The 22,584-nt window shown below is 47.2% G+C and overlaps 1 protein-coding gene across 4 annotated transcripts in view; it reads right to left on the reverse strand.

Annotated features, from left to right (window-relative positions):
- ERG (ETS transcription factor ERG) overlaps nucleotides 1–22,584 on the reverse strand; it is a gene marked incomplete at its 5' end in the record, with an annotated part of 185,953 nt that overhangs the window by 39,098 nt on the left and 124,271 nt on the right. For all 4 annotated transcript variants that reach the window (XM_079704837.1, XM_079704836.1, XM_079704835.1 and 1 more), the window contains one exon: nucleotides 3,462–3,613. In XM_079704837.1, coding sequence (XP_079560963.1) covers nucleotides 3,462–3,613 — 152 coding nt within the window. The remainder of the gene's footprint in view (nucleotides 1–3,461; nucleotides 3,614–22,584) is intronic.

Below are 22,584 nucleotides of genomic sequence, written 5' to 3' on the forward strand. Positions count from 1 at the left end.
AGACAATACCCCAAGTTCTGCTTTTTCTTCTCACTAACACACCAATCTTCAGGCCAGTGTGTATCAGGACCATTTTTAGGTCTAGGACATGAATGTCAGTATGCAGGTTGATGGTGCAAGTGCTTTAGAGTAAGTAATAGGTTCTTTTTGGCTATCTTTTTGATTTGCACCTATGAGTGTCAATCAATGTGTTTAAGTAGTAGGAACTATATGAACCAGTCAGAACCAGGTTTGGAGAATTCTACCTAAGTCTGTGGAGTTCTCTACACCCAAAATGTGCCCAAGTGAGTGCCTGGATCCCAGAGCTGGGGCCTAAGGTACAGAGGCAGCAGCTGACAGAGTGGTCCCCACGTCCGCCATCTCTACACTGGGGAATTTTCTGGATTGTGCAACGCAGCTCTGTGTGTGTGTGTTCATCTGTGTGTCTGTGTATGAACACACACACAGGAGGCTTGACCAATAACTGAAAGACTCACAACTTGCAAAACCAGCCACAATGAGCTCTCTTACAAACCCTGTTAACTGAATAACTGCCTCTGCATTGGCATGAAGCAACCAAAGGAGGGAACAGCTGAAAGAGGACTTTCTTCAGGAGATGAAACCAGCCTTTACACAGAAACTTAATATGAGCCAATCTGCGCAACCAGGCTTCCACCCAACCGACTGACATGTAATGAGCACCTACTACATAGATCACAAATGGTGGATGCTTTGACTTGATTAAATTGCTTCTTTGCCTCTTTCCCATGTAAATACCTCTCCTGTTTTGTAAACAGCTTATTTAGCATAGGAAGCCACCAAGTCTGGCCCTACTGGAAAGGATATTGATGACATCAAAGCCTATTGCTGGCAGGCCAGAAACAGGACCTCGTCAGTTAAAAGGATGTAATGGGAAGGGTGGAGGGGCAAGATATGGATACGAGATTAAGAAATACAAACTACTATGTATAAAATAAATAAGCAACAAGGATATATTGTATAGCACAGGGAAATATAGCCATTATTTTGTAGTAACTTTAAATGAAATATAATCTATAAAAATACTGAATCACTATATTGTACACCTGAAACTAATATTGTAATTCAATTTTTAAAATTTTTATAAAAAACTATTTATGTTATAAAATTAATCTAATCTACTTTTTATCTCTATAGATTTGCCCATTCTGGGTCTTTCATATAAATGGAATCATACAAAAAAAAAAAAAAAAAAAGGATATACTGGCACCAGGCTTAGCTCCTGGGTCTGCGATTCTACATGGAACCCAAATAAGCATCTTTAACGTGGGCCTCTCCTCAGATTGATTTTCTCACCTTAAAGAACTAAAGACTTTGTTTTGCTTAAACTGAAGAAAATACTTTCTTAAGGAGGAAGCCGCAGGGTGAGATGGGCTCAGGTGGACATCCTCTGGGTTTCTACGTCATCCCGTTCAGCTTCAGCCAGTGTCCGAGGCAACAGCATCCCTGCCCTCCCACTCCTCTCCAGGCACATATCTGTTCTCAAGCCTTTTTTAGGTACCACACATCCAGGATGGGCACCTCGGACATCTGCCCTGCCATGTTTTTTCCCATTCAACAGGAAATGCCTCCTGTTCTAAGTCACAGTAACAAGTAAGGGGCCTCGGGAATGCAGCTTACTTCCCACGATCAAACCAAATACATGCCCTCTGCACAAACGTCAACTGTCTTTCAAGAAACACGAAAACCAGCTTCGTCCCTCTCCTAAGGCACACTTGAGACTCTCTCCGCTGTCTCCTCTAAAAGCCTTACAACGTGTGCTTCAGGATCAGGGGTGGATGATCCCTTTCGTACCTAACTGCATCAAATCAGTTTGCTGCAAAGCCACACGGTGACAACCCTGAAGAGAAACCCAGTCCACGAACCCAAGTCAGATGTTTTGCCAAGGACGCTGCACTCTGAACTCTCCTGTTCGGAAAGCAATGGGAACAGAAGTCCACTGGCTGTGATCTGAGGCAGAAGGAGCGGCAGGAGTGGGAATCATGCCACGGAGGGGATTTGAACCCGTCTGCCATCACCCTTCATGGAGATGAACGGAGGTGACTTCTGGGGCAAGGGAGAATCAAGTGTGCACCAACCTCACCCAGGCACACCTCTTATTACTCCGGCAACAAGCAGCAGCCCGGGCAGCACTATCCAGTGGCTAGGCACCCCTCGCTCCATTCCTCCCTCGGTTAATGTTCATTGAGCACCTAGTACACACCAGGTACTGCACCTGGCCATGGAGGTGGGGCCTTTGTAGGGCTTACATTCTATTGAGGGGGGAGATAATAAGAGAGCTTTCACATAAATGTCCACTAGGGTGAAAGAGGGGAATAAAGGCAATAAAGGAAAATGAGGCAGGTGGGGGGCTGAGAGTCACTGGGTGGAGTGGGGAGGGGGTGACGCGGATGGAGTGGTCAGGAAAGGCTTCTGAAGGGCTGTTTGCACAGAGCCCCGGTGAAGGACAGAACTCCCTGGAATCAAGGGGGGTTTGGGGCGGAGGCGACAGCAAGTTCAGCCCCTGAGGCAGAACAAGAGGGGGACCAGGTGGCTGCAGTGGGTGATGCGAGGGAACTGGCAGGGCTACCGCAAGGGGCTGAGAGTCATTCCAACCCTCCTGAAAGGAAGAGAACACAGGAGTCAGAAGGGCCTGAGCTCTACGTCGGCCTCTTATGAACTGCAGGCTGACCTCTCCAAGCTTCAGTTTCCTCATCAGGGCACTGGTGACAAAGACACTACCTAGTTCCCAAGATTTCATGACACCAAACTTTCTATGTCTCCACATCCCTCAGCAAATACTTAATACAGAGTCAGGACCCACCGAGCAGTGATGGTTGTCACCGTTGCTATGGCTGTGGCGATATCTTTGGTTTTATGTAGTGCATTTCCTCGGAGGAGGTTTAAGGCGTCCTTCCTATTACCTTTAGTTTTGCTAAATAAGTAAATTCCTGGCATTTTCCTCAAATCCAGAGCTATTGTTTTGGCTTGGGTTTAGAATTACTTCTGGTAAAGAATTTTTCTGGCTCTCAGAGTCTGTGTTATAGGTCAGTGATAGGTGGAATTTCAGAGTTTGAGATCAAACAATATAGGGCTCCCAACTTTTAATTTTGCTAGATAAAAAAAAACTTTTAAAGCCTACCTTCTATTATAAATAGCACCTCAGAAAAGGAAGGATATTTAACACCAAATAACCTCAGAGAAAAGCCAGTTCTTCCTTAGAGAAGTCACTTTTCATGGATTCTCTCTCTCTCTCTCTCTCTCTCTCTCTCTCACACACACACACACACACACACACACACACACACCAGAGCAGTGAACATTTCACTGTGGGTGGACCAACTTCTGCTGGCTTCCATTTACAACCACCGCTCCAGGCAGTGGAGGGTGACCAATGCCAAGGGCAAGAAGAGAGAACTGAATGAAGCTCTAGGAAGGCCTGGGTCGCTGACCGAGGCTCTGACCTGCTGGGACGATAACTCGGCGCTCGTTCGTGGTCATGTTTGGGGGCGGCATGTGCTTCTCCTCCATGTAGCTGCTGTAATTCATCCCGACAGTGTCCGTGCTACCCACCATCTTCCCTCCTTTGGCCATGCTGCATTCATCAGGGGAGTTCCTGGAGGGGGAGAAGACACATCCTTCCATTATTGCGGCAACCCAGAGCCCTCCTCCCTGTCTCCACGTGATACCCAGAGAAGCAAGGAGGGGCAAGGTGGAGGGGTGTGAGGAAGAGGCAGGAGACTGTGAAAAGACAATTGCAGTGTCTGTGGTGAACTGAATAGCTGTGTTTCTTCCAAATTTATATTTTGAAGCTCTAATCCCAACGTGATGGCATTTGGAGGTGGGGTCTTTGGGAGATAATTAAGTTTACACAAGGTCCTGAGGGTGAGGCCCCTATGATGGGATTAGTGGCCCTTATAAGAAGACAAAGAGACCAGATACCTCTCTCTGTCTCTGTCTCTCTCCTCTTTGCCACTGAGTTTACAGTGAGAAGGTGGCCACCCTCCACCCAAGAAGAGAGCTCTCTCCAGACATCAACCCTGACAGCAACTTGATCTTGGACTTCCAGTCTCCAGAACTGTTATTTAAGCTCCCCCCCACACCACAGTCCATGGTATTTTGTGATGGCAGCCCGAGCAGACTAAGACAGTGCCCCTGCTCAGTGGAAGCAGAGGGCAGGCACGTGGGAAGCAAAGCTGCCACCTGGCTTCTATTTCTCCAGCCAGCTCCTTCTGAAACTGTCGTGTCAAACCCCTTTCCGTGACAACTGATTGGAAACACTTGCAAGGAGCAGGGAACTGGCACTCGTTCTCCCCGTGTGACTGTAAACAGGCCACGCACACAGATGCTGGGAGACGACCCTCAGCAAGGTTTATCCTAGAGTACAATGCCTCTTCACAACCTCAGAGTGAAATCCTTGCGCTCAGTTTCAAATCCCTGCAGCCAATCTTTAGACACAGAGTTTGAAGGCCCCCAGTGTTCCTGGCTTAGGTGCAGGCAGGAAGATCAGAGGAGGAAACAGGACAGGGGACCCCAGCAGCCCTGTAGGACTGGGACCGGGGGGTGAAACCAGCTATGTGCCTGCAGAAAGGAGCCAGCTGCTGGGCCTCGGGGAACAGCTCACAGGGCTGCTGTTCATTAAGACAGCCATGGCCTCTTGGATAAAGACAAACCTGCCTTTCTAAAAAAAGAAAAAAGGGGAATATAAATTTTTAAGTGAGATTGGAAAGTTATTGGACATGGTGAAATCATACATAATGGGGAAACTCCAAACAGAAAATGCAGCTTAACCAGGAAACAGAAAAATGTTTTTCTTCTGAGGGATCTTGATGGTTGGGTTCTGTCTTCTAAGGTGGATTTCTGGAAATTTCCTCTCAAGTGCTACCCAACACAGGATTTTTCATACTCTTAGGAATCTACGCATCTCCACTGGATTTTAGATTTCCATCCCAATGTCTGAGGCCCTGATGGTGTGGGCTCCACTCCAGTGAGCCTTCCTTTGTCTCCTCCACACTTTGTTTGCTGCAACTCTGCAGCCAATTTGCAGAATCTTGGAACTATAGGCCTGGCATGGACATGACTTTCAAGTCAGAGATGGTCTGAGGCATTGAGGCAGAAGGGCCCTCTCTGGCTGGGGCAGGACTGAGGCAGGGTGGAAAGGGTCATTCTAGACCCAAGAGCCATGGCAGGGGTGTGGACAGGAAGAGAAGACCAAAGACCCTGGAAAGAGTCTGTTCAGCATCTCAGAACTCTGAAAATACGGATTTGTTCTCAGCATCCCTTGCACATGTCTGGTGCTGATGGAGGGAGCTTACGGCTGATGATGAGGAAGGAGCAGGTATGTCTGTGGACGGAGGTTGTAGTTGGGGTCATCCAGGACTAAGTTCCTACCACGGGCCTGGAAATACACAACCCTGTTTCATGGCATCCTCACAGCTGTACTAACATGAAGGAAATTTAAAAATAATAGCAGTCGGAGTTCCCACAGTGTGAACCCTCTATATTTCCAATGTTGCCTACACGTGCATTATTTCCTCTTGATGCTATTTTTCCTGGCTTCCAACACTTATCTCTAAAAGACCCATCCTAATATCAAAACACTGAATGTCTTCACTTGAGACTTAGTTTCCTTTCCCTTTGGAAAATTCCATCAGTTGAGTGGAGTATGTATGTTTTGGTCTATTGGTCTCAAGGAGAGAAATTACTAGGGAAGAGAGTTAAAGGGGTTTGTTTCTTTAGGAAAAAGACTTTAGATGCTACTTAGGTGATGAGTGTCACTCAAGTAACATCTGTAAGATCTAAGATGAGCACTGTTCAGATTCATTCGTTCACTCCTCCATTTAGACCATCTTTTATTGAGTGCCTGCTGTATACCAGGCACCATAAATTCTTTCTTCTCCAGCAAGGCAGTTATCCATCTAAAAAGTTAAATGTCAAAGAGATGTATACAATTATAGAAAGAGGAAACATGGGGGATTATGGACCCTACATTCCAACTCTCCCATTTTCTTACAATTCTGTTGTTCAATTTCCATCTCTGAGGACTAAAGGAACAAATCAGTTTTCCCATGGCATTAAAATAGATCCCTCATCAAATACAGAGATATAATGAGCTATTAAATTGCATTTTACCAGAGCTTTCCAAAAATATGTGTAAGTATTTAAAACTGGGGCAGTCTTCAGTAAGGTTATTTTGTCTTCATCTTATAACCAGACGACATAATTCATCTCATTAAGCTTTTCCAGCCAGCTTTCATTGTGAAAAAAAGCAGCAGAATGAAACCCTATTCTCAAATGTTGTACCTTCAGTTCAATAAAAAAATTGTCTTTTTTCCACTGTATTTTGTTTTCGCTTCAGAGGAAGACAGAAGGGAACCACGTTTGTGATCACTTCAAATAGTTTTTGAATCTAAGTAATAAATCTAACAGAACTCCAACCCCAAAGAGGGGAGAGGTCACCCCATAGGGCCACTGACATACGAGACTCAAGGCAGGTATTCAATAAATACTGGTTAAAGGGGCCCCAGGTGTTCTATTCTCACTGTTCAGTCATTTCGCCTTGTTTATTCTCTTGGAAATTTTAATAGCAAAAAGAGTAGCATATATATATGTCGCCGTGTTCTGAGAGCTTAACAGTTACCAATCCTTACAACAGCCTGGTGCAGCGGCCGCTGGCATTACCTCCATTTCTCAGATATGTAAACTGATGACACAAAAGAGAAGGGAATTGCTCCAGGTCTCAGAGCCAGGAGGAGGCAGAACTGAGGCTTGAAGCTGGGCAGCCTCTACTCACTGGTCACACTTATAACCCCCACACAGACAGCCCCACCCAGTAAAGGTAAGATGGCTAGGATGGCGGCCCTTTAAAAGGTAGAACAGATCTTTATTTCAGAAAGGCAGCAAGAACACCCTGCCCCACATGTTACTCTGGCTTAAGGTGTGCACTGTGATACATACACGATTCACAGTCTAGGCCACCATCCTTGCCCCTGGACTGTTCATTCCCCAGCACAGCAGATGTGTGACCCATCCAGAGCGTATCTAAAAAGACGGAAATAAGAAAGAGAGGGAAATCCTGGGGGAGGATTTTTTTTTCATGGAATTTAGACACTGCTATTTTAAGAAAAAGAAATCTTAACATGATTCAGAGAATTGCAAAGTGTATATTGAAAAGTCTCCCAATAAATGTGTTTTCAGCTCTTTGCCCAGCTGTGGTAAGAAAAGATCCACACTGGAAATCTGCCCCTTGCTTACTGCACTGTTTAGCTCTACCTTCATTGTGCATTCCGAGAAGTCACAGGGAAAAGCTCCCACAAACAGCCTGGTATCCTACCTGTCCCAAGCCTAGAACAGAGGATCCCATGTTCTCTATTCTAACATGGTAAGGGTTTGGGCATTCAGTACATTACTCTGAAATGCACGTAGCAAAGAGCACCCCTTTAAATATGATATTCTTAGTATTCACATATGTGTTCTTTAACAGTTCCTGTGAAAGTTCTAAGGCAATTCATTAGATGCCTGCTAAATGGGTAATTAATTGGTGAATATGAAAAGTTCTCTGTCTTATTATTTGGGACATAAATTTCTTTATTGCTAATAAGCATGGTTCAAGATATTTCTCTCAAAGACTCTATCTTTTAAGGGCATGGAAAAGTGATTATGCAAGTCAAACCAGAGTGAGATATCACTTCACACCTGTCAAGATGGCTATTATAAAAACAAAAACCAAAAGATAACAAGTGTTGGTGAGGATGTAGAGAAATTGGAACCCTCGCATACTGTTGGTGGGAATGCAAAATGGTACAGCTGCACTGGAAAACAGTATGGCGGTTCCTTGAAACATTTAACAGAAAACAACCATATGATCCAGCAATCCCACTTATGCATATTTATCTAAAAGAATTAAAATCAGGCAAGAGATATTAGCACTTCTACGTTCACTACGGTACCATCACAATAGTCAAGATGTGGAAACAACCTATATGTCCATTGATGGATGAATAGATAAAGAAACTGTGGTACACTCATACAATAGAATACTATTCTCCTTAAAAAGAAGGAAATTTGGAAATAGATGACAGCATGGATGAACCCTGAGAACATTATACTTAGTGAAAAAAGCCAGTCACAGAAAGACAAATACTGCCCGATTCCCCCTTATATGAGGTATCTAAAAAAGTCAAATTCAGAGAATCAAAGAATGAAATGTTGGTTTCCAGGAGCTGGGGGAGGGAGAAGTGGTGAAGTTACTAACCAACCAGCATAAAGTCTCAGTCAAGTAGAATGAAAAGGCTCCAGAGATCTGCTGTACTACTTGGCACCTTTGGTCAACAATAAGGTACACTTAAAAATTTGTTTAAAAGGTAGATCTCATGTTGTGTGCTTACCACAATAAAATAAATAAAAAACTACTGTGTCTTAACCATATTCTCAGATTCACATTTTCAGGTCTGGGTTCTATTTATAACCCACAAAACACTGGTCTTGACAACCCCATACAGTATGTGGCACCAGTGAGAGAGAACAGAAGGCAGGAAGACCGCTCACAGCAGGAGAAATCCCACACTGGGCTGGGGCTGCCCTGAGAGGGGGAGGCTGATTCAGACTGAAGAATTTCAGGAAGGCAGTGGACAACAGCTGGGGTGCCCGAAAGTTGGGTGTATCAGCCTCCAAGCCCCTTAAAACATCCTTGGGGCCACACAGCTTCAGGAGTTTAACCTCTGCAGCAATCTAACAGATTTCCATGCCACTTGGGTGTAATTGCGGTCACTCTAGGAAATAGAGAAATAATGTAGAAAGACCCCCTCAACCTTCATGATGAACAAGATAGGGGGTTGGTGCTCTTCTGATAACTGGAGACACATGCCCAACTAAGATGGCCTGTTGAGCCTCAATTAATTAATCACTCTTAAGTAGCATCTGGAGAATTAAGGTGAGTTGAGAACATGATCATTGACTTCTTAAAACAGACTAGGATTATGAGTTAATGATGAAAGAACATGGCAAAGAATATCAAATAACTTGGAAAATCTACTATATTTAAATCAAGGTGAGAAGTCAGACATGCTGCCAAACTCCACTAGGGTTACAGAATCAGAGGGCTGGGAAACTCCATTCCCAAGCCCCCAGGCAGGACTCTCCAGAAGCTACTTGGATGAACAAATGCTTAGCTTATATTAATTGCTTAGCTTATATTAACATTTTTCTAAGGAGGAGAGTCCAACATTTCCCTCTGCAGCTCCAGAGTTATATTTATGTGTATGTGTGGTGGCTCTGAATATACTTTCTTCCCCGTGTCCTTCCTCAAACTATGCGACAGTTGAGGTGGACTGCAAAAATGCACACAAGACATAAATGATCAAGGGAATGGAAGTGAAGGTTATATGAGGGCAGAAAAGCAATTAACCAAGAGATTGAGCACATTGAGTAAGCTTACTATTTATAGTTGTTCAAGGTAGAACATCAATCTATCTCTGAACTTTCTACTTGCCAAAGCAAAAGAGGAAGTCTATCCTGTGACAATTCAAGGTGTCAAAAAGATACACATGAACCAGTCATTCAGCAGAAGCAAAGCTTTTCCTGGGCTGAAACTTGAGAGAAGTTTCTCTCGGGGCTTCTCTTGAAGAGAACTGGGTGATGCAGCAAGCAGTATCCTTCCCAGCATCCCCTAACAGACCTGAGAACATACCACACATAAGGCAGGATGCTCCAATCACACAGCTCGCAGCTGCTTCAGCTACAGGAACTGGGAGACTGTATCTCGTCAGCCGGCGCTCCATGCTTACCATTTCTTGACACTGATTTTGGAAAGAACCAGCCAACCAGAAAAATGGGTGCAAAAATATGAAAAATAAATGATTAAAAAATGAAAAAAATCTTGAGAGATGGAATGCTACATATTCCAGTTTCCACAGTCTTCTAATTTATATGTTTTAAATTCAAATTTGCCTCTGCATGGTGGGCAAACAAATATTTGCAGACCTTATTTGTTTCATCTTCTATCCCGTATCTGACTGCTTACTCATGCTAGGGATGGCTCCAAACTCTTTTTATGTATTCACGTTATAGTGAAACATTCAAAATGGTGCTTAACACACAGTAAATGCTATGTGTTAGCTGTTATTATTCATCTCATGCACACAATTCCACGAGGTCAAATACCAATAAGCAGCAGCAATATTACAGGTGATTTGCAGAGAGTAGGGAGGGGCAGGTTGTGCCCGAGGTTACACGACCAGCAGTGGAGCAGCTGGGGTTTGAACCTACAGAGTTGGCGTCCTGAGTCCAAGGACTTGACCACCATGCTATAGGACCTCCCCTGGTAACTCCATACGAATGGTCTCTTTCACAGACATAACACATAATGGGATGGACCCTCAGAAGACTCAAGGTCATCACTATTGGGTATTTTCTGAAGAATATCCTGGGAGTGGCCCTGAAGACAATCATGGATAGGGCGGCAGATGTGAGATGAGTAGGGCCAGCCCTGTGCAGACAAAGGCAGAGCCTCCTGGGAGACGCTAAAGGCGGCAATGTTTATTTGGACATACATACGAATTTTGGTAAGTCTGCTTTAAGAAAAAGGTGGCCACCTCGATTTACAGTTGAACATCATATATTCCTCCCCAAACCTTCCTTGAGGCACTCAGCAGGGCGCAAGCTCTGCAGAGATGATGGGTGAACATTCATGAGTGTGAGGAAATCAGGCAAGAAGTGTCTGTGCTCAGAGAGGAGAGTGGGAGTGCCTGCGACTCAGATCGTGGGTCTAAGAAGACAGAACTGAGCACCAGGACAGAAGCTGGACCACTGAGAAAGGAGTCCATCTAATTTTTTTAAGATTAAGTGGACCCCAGCCCAACACAAAAGCTTCTTTTAGCTGTTTCCATAATCCCTTTCTTTGAAAAGGGGTAATGTGCCTATAAAAATGTACCAAGACGTTAAAATGAGGGCTTTGGTTTCTGAAAAACAAAATAAACTTGACATCTGACATTGGTTTTCTCACATCAGAGTCTACTTACAGCAGGGCAGATGCCATCACAGAAACAGCCCGCAGTGAAATGGCAGAGATGCGACCGTTAGCTTGACAAGGATGCGCTGTGCCCTGAGCTGAGTGTGAATGGACCTCATTTATCCAAGAATGTCACTGAATGCAGCCCCAAGTGACAGGGCCGAGCTCACCAGCCACCTGAAATCTGTGATCCACTCTCACTTCACAACAGTTAGTGGAGGCGCTCAGGCACAAGAGAAAGCCCAAGGCAAGTCAAAATCGAACTTGGGCAATTGATGTAACGTCTCCTAGTGGGTGAAGGCAGCCCTGCCAGTCCTCTTGAAAATCTACCCATCCTTCAAGCCCCATCCTCCTTCCTGTTCCTGAATTCCTCTTGCACTTGGAGACGGCTTTCCCCTGCCATGTTCTCCATCACATGCTGGTAGAGTAAGTTTTTTTTCACATTTGAAATGCATATTTTTTTTAAACTTTTATTGGAGTATAGTTGATTTACAATGTTGTGTTAGTTTCGGGTGTACAGCAAAGTGATTCAGTTACACATCTGCATATATCCATTCTTTTTTAGATCCTTTTCCCATATAGGTTACTACAGAGTATTGAGTAGAGCTCCCTGTGCTATACAGTAGGTCGTTATTAATTACCTATTTTATATATAGTCGTGTGTATACGTGAAGTAATTCAGACAGAGAAGAGACAAATATCATATGATATCGCTTATACGTGGAATCTAAAAAAAATGGTACAAATGAACTTATTTTCAAAACAGAAATAGAGTCACAGATGTAGACAACAAACTTATGGTTACCAAAGGCAAAAGAGGGGGAGAGGGATAAATGAGAGGGTGGAGTATTCTTGAGCTTTACTTCCAGAGAGTCTGCTTTCCTGCTACCAGAGTCGTCTTCCACAAAGACAAGTCCACGCTGGCCATGTGCAACCCAAGCCCCTCCTCGGCCCATAGAGCCTTCCGACTAATCCACACTCCCTACACTATCCTTGGCCATCTGGCCCTGGGCCTCCTCAATTCAATCATTAAAAAAAAATTATTAAAGTATTGTTGATTTACAGTGTTGTGTAAGTTTCAGGTGTACAGCAAAATGATTCAGGTATGCATTTTATACACAACACGCACACACACACACACACACACACACACACATGTTCTTTTTCAGATTCTTTTCCCTTATAGGTTATTACAGAATATTGAGTAGAGTTCCCTGTGCCATACAGTAGGTCCTGCTTGTTTATCTATTTTGTATATAGTAGCGTGTATATGTTAATCCCAAACTCCTAAATTTATCCCTCCCCTCCCATTCCCCTTTGGTAACCATAAGTTTATTTTCTATGTCTGTGAGTCTATTTCTGTTTTGTATTATAAATAAGTTCCTTTGTACCATTTTTTTAAAAAGATTCCACATATAAGCAATATCATATGCTATCTGTCTTTCTCTGACTTACTTCCCTCAGTCTGAGAATCTCCAGGTCCATCCGTATTGCTGCAAATGGCATTATTTCATTCTTTCTTATGGCTGAGTAACATTCCATCGTACATATGTACCACATCTTCTCTATCCATTCATCTGTGTAACAAACACTTACAGAGCAAGTGTACGCCAGGTACTGTCCCAGGTGCTGGGGACCCAGCAGTGTCCCTGTTCTCGTGGTGCCTGCATTTGGGTGGGTGAAGCCCCTCTCCCCAGCCCCACATATGCTGTCTTGGAAGACCACGGTCCACATCCCATCCTACCCTTTTGTGGATGAGCAAGTGAATGTTTACTCCCGTGCAGGCTTCAGCTCATTAGAGTTTATTAGAATGGCACTATCTTCCCAAATGTTCTTTTTAGTTTATCAGGTGACTTCATGTTAAGAACTTGATGATGAAGCTAGACTACAGAGGCTTTCTTTGGCAGCTCTACCCTGACAGTCCAAAGAGGTCAGTTCCACGAGAGGGTCCTAAGGATGCTGGTCGGGGCACGCAGCACCCAAGTCTGCCTTAAACCTGAATAGGAATCAATCAACCTCAGGTGGTTTTCTTCACAAGAATCCTAAAAGCACATACTTAGTCCTAATCGACCCAACCAACTCCTAATCAAGTTTCACGCCATGAATGGAGGTAGTCACCACAAAAGGTATTTTTAGGACCCCAGACAAGGAGGGGATTGTCTGGAAAGCACTGGGGTAATTTGTAGGTCTGGTTTATTTCTGAATCAGAGGCAGTGGAAAAGCTGCTTCAGAGCCCATGGCCTGAGCAGCGGGTGGAGCTCGGCAGTGATTCACGTAGCACTCTGGGCTCAAACTGAAACTGGAGATGTTTGTCTTCACAGCTGTGTGTTATTTTTACCCTTACTAAATATTCTCTCTTACACCTGGAATTTCAGCCTCTTCCCATCAGGCCTGTTCCCTTCTCCTTTCTCCGAAGCAGTTGAAGACGAAATTAATTTAAAAAGTCACCACCAACAGTTAGTTCTTTGTCCCCAAAAGGGGTTTGAAGTTTCCCTGAGAAAGTTTCATGGTTTAAGTGTATATTTCTCTTAACAGCCGAAAATGGGTATCAGCAAGATCACAGCACATTTAGATCTTGAAAACTGAGGAGGAAATGCATCCTTTGGGGATTCATCCTTTAGAATAAAGTATTCTGTAGAATAAGATGTCTACAAATAGTTACCTGACAAAGATGTGGCATCTTTTCTATCTTGTGTGCGTGTGTGTGTGTTCTTCTCAAAACACTTTCATTTTTCAGAGAGGAAAGAATTAAGCCCGATAGCCATTATGGTGCTTTCAGGGTTTTATTTTCCTAAAAGGCTATGTAAATTCTGGTTAACCAAGATGATTTCCTTCCAGGATGGAAAATGCCAAGCAGTGCCCTTGTCCCAATGTCAATATCCACAGTGACCCGATGGGATTCATTTACATCCTAAGGAAGAGCACGGCTCTTAGGCTGTTCTACAAAATGGTGTCCATCCATTTGACACCCCAAGAAATGGCAAAGATGCAGATGAGAAAAAGTCTGCTCCAGACAGAGAGGGAGCCCCAGAGAACTTGACTCTCTCACTAAATCTTCCCCAAGTGAGGCCCTTTCAATCCATGCCTCAGCCCTGCAGCCCAATGAACTGATGTCTGTAAAGACTCAAGGCCCCTTACAAGTAGGACAAACGATTACTACCCGACCTCACTAGCACAGTTGGGAAAACCACTAGTTTTCCAGTCTCCAACACTGAGCCGCCCACAGCTTGGAAGGTTTGGAAGGTGGCCAAGCTTAACTAGGAAACATCTTTTATGCCAATTGGATTCAGAACCTTAAGGCAGAAAGGAACAAATGTGATTATAGCTGCAAATTTCACTGTCCTAAAAGAAGACATAAAGTCTTCTAGAAAATGTAAGAAAATATACATGAAGTCAAATCTCAGTGCATCAAAGTAGAAAGGCATGAGGGAGACCAGTCCCAGGGAGCCGCTTTCAAATGTCAAATATTGAGTATTCCATGTAAAACGAGAAAACTGATGTTAAAAGACCTTCAGCCAAGATCTTGCTCTGTATGCAGGAATTGGGGCAAAGCACCTCTTCCAACACAAGGACACATAAGGAACTGGAATAGTCACTATCCTAAAACTGAGAATTTTTTATTTTTAATTTCAGCCCAGTGAGTATTTACTGAGAGCCACCACTGGGCTCAGACCGAAGGTCTCCCATCATGCTAATTATTTGTTAAACATGGTTCTGTCTGGAATCACCTCATGAAGGGAATGTAAAGATGAGTGCAGTTTACCTGATCTGTTATAATAAAGTAAAATGAGAGGAAAGTAAATTATTTTAACTGTGAAATATATACAAGAAATCAAAATACGGTTGGTGTTTGGGTTTAATGCCTCTCAGAAGACAAAAAATCGGACATATTGCTCATCCATCACCTGGCGAAACTCCACCGTCCCTGCCAACACAGAGGTGATGCCTGGCTAAAGGAAGCAGCCCTGAGGGAGAAAGAGGAGCACAGGCCTGGGGTCACATGGCCCATGGCAGGCGGACTTAAGTTATGGAGACTTAATGGTCTCCATGCGTAAAATGGGTATAATCTTGATGCCATCTCATAGATTTAATGAGGAAATTGGATGATATGTTGTATCCTAAAATCTATTAATAAATCACAGTGCGTTATAGAAATACTAATATCACTCCTCTGGGAGTCTTTCCTGCCTGGGGAAACTGAGTCATACTCTCATCCCTGCTATGGCCAGGCCCAGAGCATCCCCCTGAACTTGTACTTGTCATGCGACCTCACGGAATCTTTTTCACCTTTGACGGACCGTAAACTTCTCTTAACTCATCTTCATAGCAAACACAGTCTATGATGAAGAGTGAACACCAAATAAATGGTTTAGTGCAGAGTGTCTCCACTTCGAGACTACAGACCTTTGGGGCCAGATGATTCTTTCTGGGGGCAGATGCTGTCCTGTGTGTTGTAGGACGCTGAGCGGCACCTCTAGCCTCAACTCACTAGATGCCAGGAACGCCTCACAGGTGTGACAGTCAAAACTGTCTGCAGGGCTTCCCTGGTGGCTCAGTGGTTGAGAGTCCGCCTGACGATGCAGGGGACACGGGTTCGTGCCCCCGTCCGGGAAGATCCCACATGCCGCGGAGCGGCTGGGCCCGTGAGCCATGGCCGCTGAGCCTGGGCGTCCGGAGCCTGTGCTCCGCAACGGGAGAGGCCACAACAGTGAGAGGCCCGCGTACCGAAAAAAAAAAAAAAACTGTCTGCAGACACTGCCAAATGGCTCCCTGGGGGCACAGCCATGGTGGCTGAGAACCACTGGTTTAATGACTAAGATCCCCTGCACTCAGGCAAGGAGACCAGAGCTCGTCCTATTTTGCCTGGTGCTTATTAGAGGTAAGTGCAAGCCCCCTGCGTCTGGGCTGATAACTAGAGGGGCCCAGGCTCGATTTTCAGGAGGATTCCAGGTGTGGCTTGTCCACCCCTCATTTGGGGTACACCCCCCAACCGGGGGCTCAGCCTCACTTCCCTCTTCCTCACTCCATACCCGTCAGCAAAACACATCAGTTCTACCTTCAAAATACGTCCAGAATGCAATCGCTTTTCCCAGCCCTGCATTGCAACCACCCTCATGCAGGCCTCACCATCTCCTACCCTAACTCCTGAGGGGCCTCCTAGCGGTCTCGGCTTCAACACAGGAGCCAGGGAGATCCTGCTACATCTGAGGGACATCGCGTCCCTCCTTTGCTTACGGCCCCCAGCGGCCTCCTAGCTCGCTCAGAGCGAAGATCAAAGCCCCTCACTGGCCTCACCATCACTCAACCTCATCTCCCATCACTCTTCCCCTTGGTCACTAAACATCAGCCACAACTTCAGGCTGACCTCAGGGTCTCTGCACTCACCACTCCCTTTGCCTGGAATATTCTCCTACTGGGTAACCATGGAACCTTCTCCCTCACTGACTTTGGGCTTTACTCAAATGTCATGTTCTCAGAGGTGATCTTTTCAGGCTGCCCTTTCCAGAACTGCCACCCCCTGCCCTGCTTTAGTTTTCTTTTTTCCTTAGCATTTACCACAATCTAACCTGTTAGCCTTTAATTAGCTATCTGGTTCACTGGCTGTCTTTCCTGCTAGAAAGTGAACTTAGAGAGGCAATATTCTTGTGTATGTTTTACGACTGTATGTCAAGTACCTAAAACAGTGACTGCACATAATAGGTGCTCAGTACATACTTGTTGGATGAATGAATGACTCCGTGCATAACCAGGACGTCTGACACCAAGATGGACCAATCAGGGAGCCCCCTTTTCTGTCATCTTCATCACACTCCAGACAGCATGCTTTTTAAATATTACATCAAAAGCATCCTGTCATCTGATCCTAGACTGGAGTTCTTCACAGCACACAGTGAATCTCCTTCCCAGACAACAGAGAGAGGCAAGGCCCAATCTCTCACCTCACAGGCTCAGCCAGACAAAAGCCACTGCAGTGAGAGGCGAGCAGGGTGGCCCTCCACCTAGGCAGACAGACTTCCTGAGAGCGAACCCTCCTCTGCACTTTGTTCTCCCAGATTATCCACTCTATAGGCCACCTTTATCCAGCTCCGGGGATTCTCATTTTTTTTATCTCCCTGGATGCTGCAACGGGACTGTGTTTCTCAGACCAGTGAGTGTCATAATCCCGGGGTAGGGGAGAGGGGCTTGTTAAAGCAGGAGTGCTGGGCCCCACCCCCAGAGCTTCGGACTCAGCAGGTCTGGGCAGGGCCTGAGAATCTGAATCTCTAACGAGCTCCCAGATGGTGCTGATGCAGCGGATCTTAGAGCCCCACTTTGAAAATCAGCGCACCAGGGGACCTCTCACCCAACAGACTCCAACAATAGATTAATGACTCCAGGTGGCTCGGGTACTGGGCTAAGAGCAGGACTCATAGTGTGGCACACAGAGTCATTCAATTCCAGCTGCAGTGAGCCTCCAGGTGGGCGGCACAGAATTGCCGCGACTTCCTGGTGGGCTACCGGGAGTTTCTACTGCCTGTGGAAGGATGAAGGATGCCCAATTCCACCCGCCTGAGAGTCGACTGAATCTCCGAGACAGGGATGCTGAGAGAGAGTAAAGGCTTGCACACCATACTGCCTGCTTGTGATGAAAGACAATTTTCTCGTGGACCGTATGTGAGTATGAGTGTGCGTGTGCATGTGTGTGTGTGTGTGTGTGTGTGTGTTTCTTGGTCTACCTTGCCAGTCTACAGTGGCTTGACCCTTAGGAACCTCACATAGAATTAAGGCCATCAGCAGGGGGCTCGCTGGAGGTCAGGCAGTTCTGAAGCCCCAGCAGGGCCCTCTGTGAACAGCTGTTCCAGCTGGGCTGCACTGACATGTCTCCATTGTGTGAACACTTGGGGGTTTCTTGTGGGTGAGGCTGGAGTGAAGAAAGGGGAAAGGCAGGGTGTCGGGGACCGCCGAAGCTGAGAAATGATGTCTTGTGTCTACACAATGTGCAATTGGATTAGTGTCTGCAAGAATCATGTCCTCTGATATGGCAGCCGCCAAGCCAAACCCACAATTACATCCCTGTTGGCTCACAAGGCATGGTTCCTTTCTCTCCTGTTTTCCTTTTATTATTTTTTATAGAGCTGTTATAATGGCAGTAGATCTCATTTCACCACTCGTATTTCATTTCAGGAGCTTGTGTGCGCATTGGGGCTAAGGTTTTGCAGAATTCCATCACTTGCTTGGGAAATTCAGTTCCTCCCTCCTCCAAGCCTTGGCCTTTTCCTCCGAGGGTAATGGGTCGATAGCGACAGACAGGAACATTCCCAGGGACCGTATCTTATACGGAAGGAGCTAGGTCATGTTCTGGCAACGCCCAGGCTGTACAGGGGGCTCTGCTCCCCGGGGGGTGTTTGCAAAAGAGCAATAAGGGGCCACAAAGGTAACAGCCTGCACGTTCCAGCCAAAGTCCAATTTTTGACTTACATAAACTCCCCCTGAACTTGACTTCAAGAGGCCAGTGTACTGTATGGAAGTCCACCACACAAAAGCTCAGAGCAAGGACAGTGAGGAGGAGCTGCTGGGCTGTGGGTCAGGAGATGCACTTCCTTTCTTGCTGCAGTCCCTCACTCTCAGCACCCCTGGCCTGGGGCTTCCAAGTGGTGGGTGAGGCAGCCACCACCTCCGTAAAGATGCAGGGAGGCGGCACATTTACGAGCTGCATCCTGGTCCCTGGTGCTCAACCACGCTCACTTCTGCAGTGTCTCTGCCGCGAGCCCCTCCAGGAAGGATCGCTGTCTCCATGACCTGGGTCTCTGCCCCCTGACACTTTGGGCAGAGCTGGTACAGCCAGGTGCCCATTCAAGATCTCTAGAATGAAAGCAAAGTCAGTGCAGGTCCATGTTCCCTTTTATGGAACTGGAGCTGACACGTGTAAAGATCACGCCGCAAGTTGGCAAAATCTGCGGATCTGATCCCGGGCAGCCCTCTGTCTGCTGGACTCTTCTAATCCTCTAGATGAAATGGGTCTTAGGTCCGCTGATGAATTTTGAGTTTTTCCTTCCTCCATGCCCCTTCAGGCAGCCCGTTATGTTCTGAAGAGCAGACTGTGCCTCACCACCCACTTGCAATATTCCACAAGGTCACAGCCTGAAGGCCGGTCCTGTTGATCCACCAATCTGATGTGCGACACCCCCCAACACTTCCCATCCAGCCAGGCTGAGCCCCTCAGGGACAGGGAACTGGCAACCCCAGGAAATGCTGATTTGGAAATCTGAAAGGAATGGCCCCACTAACCACTGACCAGCCGAGAGGCCAGAAGCACCAGGTGTGGTCGGTTTCCTGTGTCCACCTGGCCAGGCCACTGCACTCAGTGACTTAATCCAATGCCAATCGAGGTGTTGGTCTGAAGGTATTTCATAGATGCGGTTAACATCTACCATCCATTGATGTTAAGTAAAAGTGATTATCCTTGATAACGTGGGTGGGCCTCATCTCATCAATGGAAGGTCTAAAGAACAAAACCTGAGCTTCCCCTAAGGAAGAAGGAATTCTGCCTCAAGACTGTTGCATCTGAAATAGAGACACAGCTGTAGAGAACAAACGTATGGACACCAAGGGGGGAAAGCGGCGGGGGAGGGATGGGATGCACTGGGAGACTGGGATTGACGTGTATACACTAATATGTATAAAATAATAACTAATAAGAACCTGCTGTACAAAAAAATAAAATAAATTTGAAAAAACAGAAGAAGACTGTGGTATCTCCTCCTGCTTGAGTTTCCAGCCTGCTGGTACACCCTACAGACCTCAGACTTGACAGCTTCCACAGCTGTGTGAGCCAGTTCCTTACAGTCAATCTCTTCATTGTGCATTCCATTGGTTTTGTTTCTCTGGAGAACCCTGATGGACACAGCAGACCAGCCCCACTGGGCTGGATCCAGCACACGGAGCTCGGAAAAGATGGGCAGGAGCCTCTTCTACAAAGAGGATCAATACATGTCTGTGTCCTGTTCACCCAGAACATTCCACGGTGAGGGGAAGGAGAGTACTTGGTGACCAGTTGACATCTGCATCATAGCTCAGTTCCACAAGCTGTGCTCCTCCCCCCCACGCTCCTCCCCCGTCCTCCTCCCCATCCTCCTCCCCCACATCCTCCTCCCCCTGCTCCTCCCCTGTGCTCCTCCCCCCGTGCTCCTCCCCCTGTGCTCCTCCCCCCGTCCTCCTCCCCCCCGTGCTCCTCCCCCCGCTCTCCTCCCCCCATGCTCCTCTCCCATCCTCCTCCCCCACATCCTCCTCCCCCCTGCTCCTCCCCTGTGCTCCTCCCCCCGTGCTCCTCCCCCTCTGCTCCTCTCCCTGTCCTCCTCCCCCCCATGCTCCTACCCCCACTCTCCTCCCCCACATCCTCCTCCCCCTGCTCCTCCCCTTGTGCTCCTCCCCCCGTGCTCCTCCCCCTGCTCTCCTCCCCCCATGCTCCTCCCCCCATGCTCCTCCCCCTCTGCTCCTCCCCCATCCTCCTCCCCCACATCCTCCTCCCCCCTGCTCCTCCCCTTGTGCTCCTCCCCCCATGCTCCTCCCCCTCTGCTCCTCCCCCCATGCTCCTACCCCCGCTCTCCTCCCCCCCATCCTCCTCCCCCCATGCTCCTCCCCCCCGTGCTCCTCCCCTCGTCCTCCCCATCCTCCTCCCCCACATCCTCCTCCCCCCGTGCTCCTCCCCCATCCTCCTCCCCCTCTGCTCCTCCCCCCGTCCTCCTCCCCCCCTGTGCTCCTCCCCCCGCTCTCCTCCCCCCATGCTCCTCCCCCATCCTCCTCCCCCCTGCTCCTCCCCCCGTGCTCCTCCCCCATCCTCCTCCCCCATCCTCCTCCCCCTGTGCTCCTCCCCCCGCTCTCCTCTCCCCCATGCTCCTCCCCCATCCTCCTCCCCCACATCCTCCTCCCCCCTGCTCCTCCCCTGTGCTCCTCCCCCCGTGCTCCTCCCCCTCTGCTCCTCCCCCTCTGCTCCTCCCCCCTCTGCTCCTGCCCCCTGTGCTCCTCTCCCTTGTGCTCCTCCCCTCTGTGCCCCTCATCCCTTGCTCCACACCAGGCTTGCCATTTCCCATCAAGTTCCCAGGCAAATGCAGGCAGCCGTGCCCCCCTTCCGGGCAGCGGCTGTTGGGCCAGCACCACCGGACATCCAGGAGGAAGATGAGGACCACGACAAGGCTGACTTCCCTCAGTAGCCGCCACCAAAACACATCCCAGTTTGCTCCCAAAGCTGGAACTGCCTTTAATGATCCTCTGAGGGGAGCATTCTGAGCATCTTAGGATTCCATGAGAGCCTGAGAGTGGAAGCTACTGACGCTTCCATTGTCCCCTTGCAAGAAAACGGTCCAGTTTCTCCAAAAACGATTTCCTTTCCCAGGAAAGAGACCCTCGCCCGAGTCCGCAGCTTCGCAGCTGCCTGATAGAGGAACGGCCAAGAAGCTTTCCAAGGTCAGCCGGCCGAGGAACGCGGGCGAAGCTTTCCGGGGGCCTGTGTCTTTCTTGGGGACTTGAAGCCCCTAGGCCAGGCTCAGGGTCACCTCAAGTCCCCCCACCCATCCCAAATCCCTGTGGTGACCACCTCGGGCTGGGAAGGCAGCCCCAGGGCTTGGCCAGGAGGGCAGGTGGACATCAGCTCTTGAAAGGAAGCACAGGCCGGCATTGAAGGAACCGGTATTCACACTTCTCTCTTATTTATTTATTCATTTATTTGTTTGTTTGTTTGCTTACTTATTTATTCATTCATTTATTTAAATTCAGTGAGAAGGAGAGAAAATTTCATTTCTGCAACATTGTTCTCACCTCCTCATTCAGTCTCCTTTCTGAGGCTTGCTAAATCCAGACTGGCACTCCTGGAGCTGGCCCTAGGCCAGACTCTGCAAATAAGGGCCAGGGCATGGCCCGCTCTGCTAACTGCCAGCTGGAGACCATCTCAGTGCCCTTTGCCTGAAGCCTTTTTTCCCTCTCTCTCTAATTATTTATCTTCCTCTTTCTCCATCTCCATCTCTATCTCTCTCATAATCTCTCCCTTGCACACACAATCTCCCTCTCTCTCACACACACACACACACACACACATACACACACACGCATGCACACACACACATACGTGCACACACACACACGTGCTGATGTATTTCCCATAGGTAGAAACTAGCCTTGGAAGAAGAACGCTTTAGAAATGCATCTTGCTCTTAATGCTCCCACTGTGACTACCCCGGCATGCATGGGATCACGTGACTCCATCAAAAAACAGAATCCATCAATGTTTACAGGGTTGGCTCCACAACTACCCTTTTATATAAACACCCTGCCTTCTTCAGAACAGGATTAACCTGCATGCCTCCAAGTCTCAGAAACAGATACAGTGAATGGTCAGTGAAACCATTCTATCAGATGGATAGGATTTACCTGTAACATATTTACATGTAATGAGGAACTGGCCAGGACTCTGGCATCCTGGACCCTATGATAGCCTTTTCTACCATGGTCCTTTCAGAAGTCTAGGAATTAGTCCCCTGATGAGGTCTAAGATGGGTCTGCCTTGGCTTGAATTCCCTTTAAAGGACCAGTGTTGTAGCAAATAG

The sequence above is a fragment of the Hyperoodon ampullatus genome, assembly GCF_949752795.1.
Source record: "Hyperoodon ampullatus genome assembly, chromosome: 5".
Taxonomy (NCBI): domain Eukaryota; kingdom Metazoa; phylum Chordata; class Mammalia; order Artiodactyla; family Ziphiidae; genus Hyperoodon; species Hyperoodon ampullatus.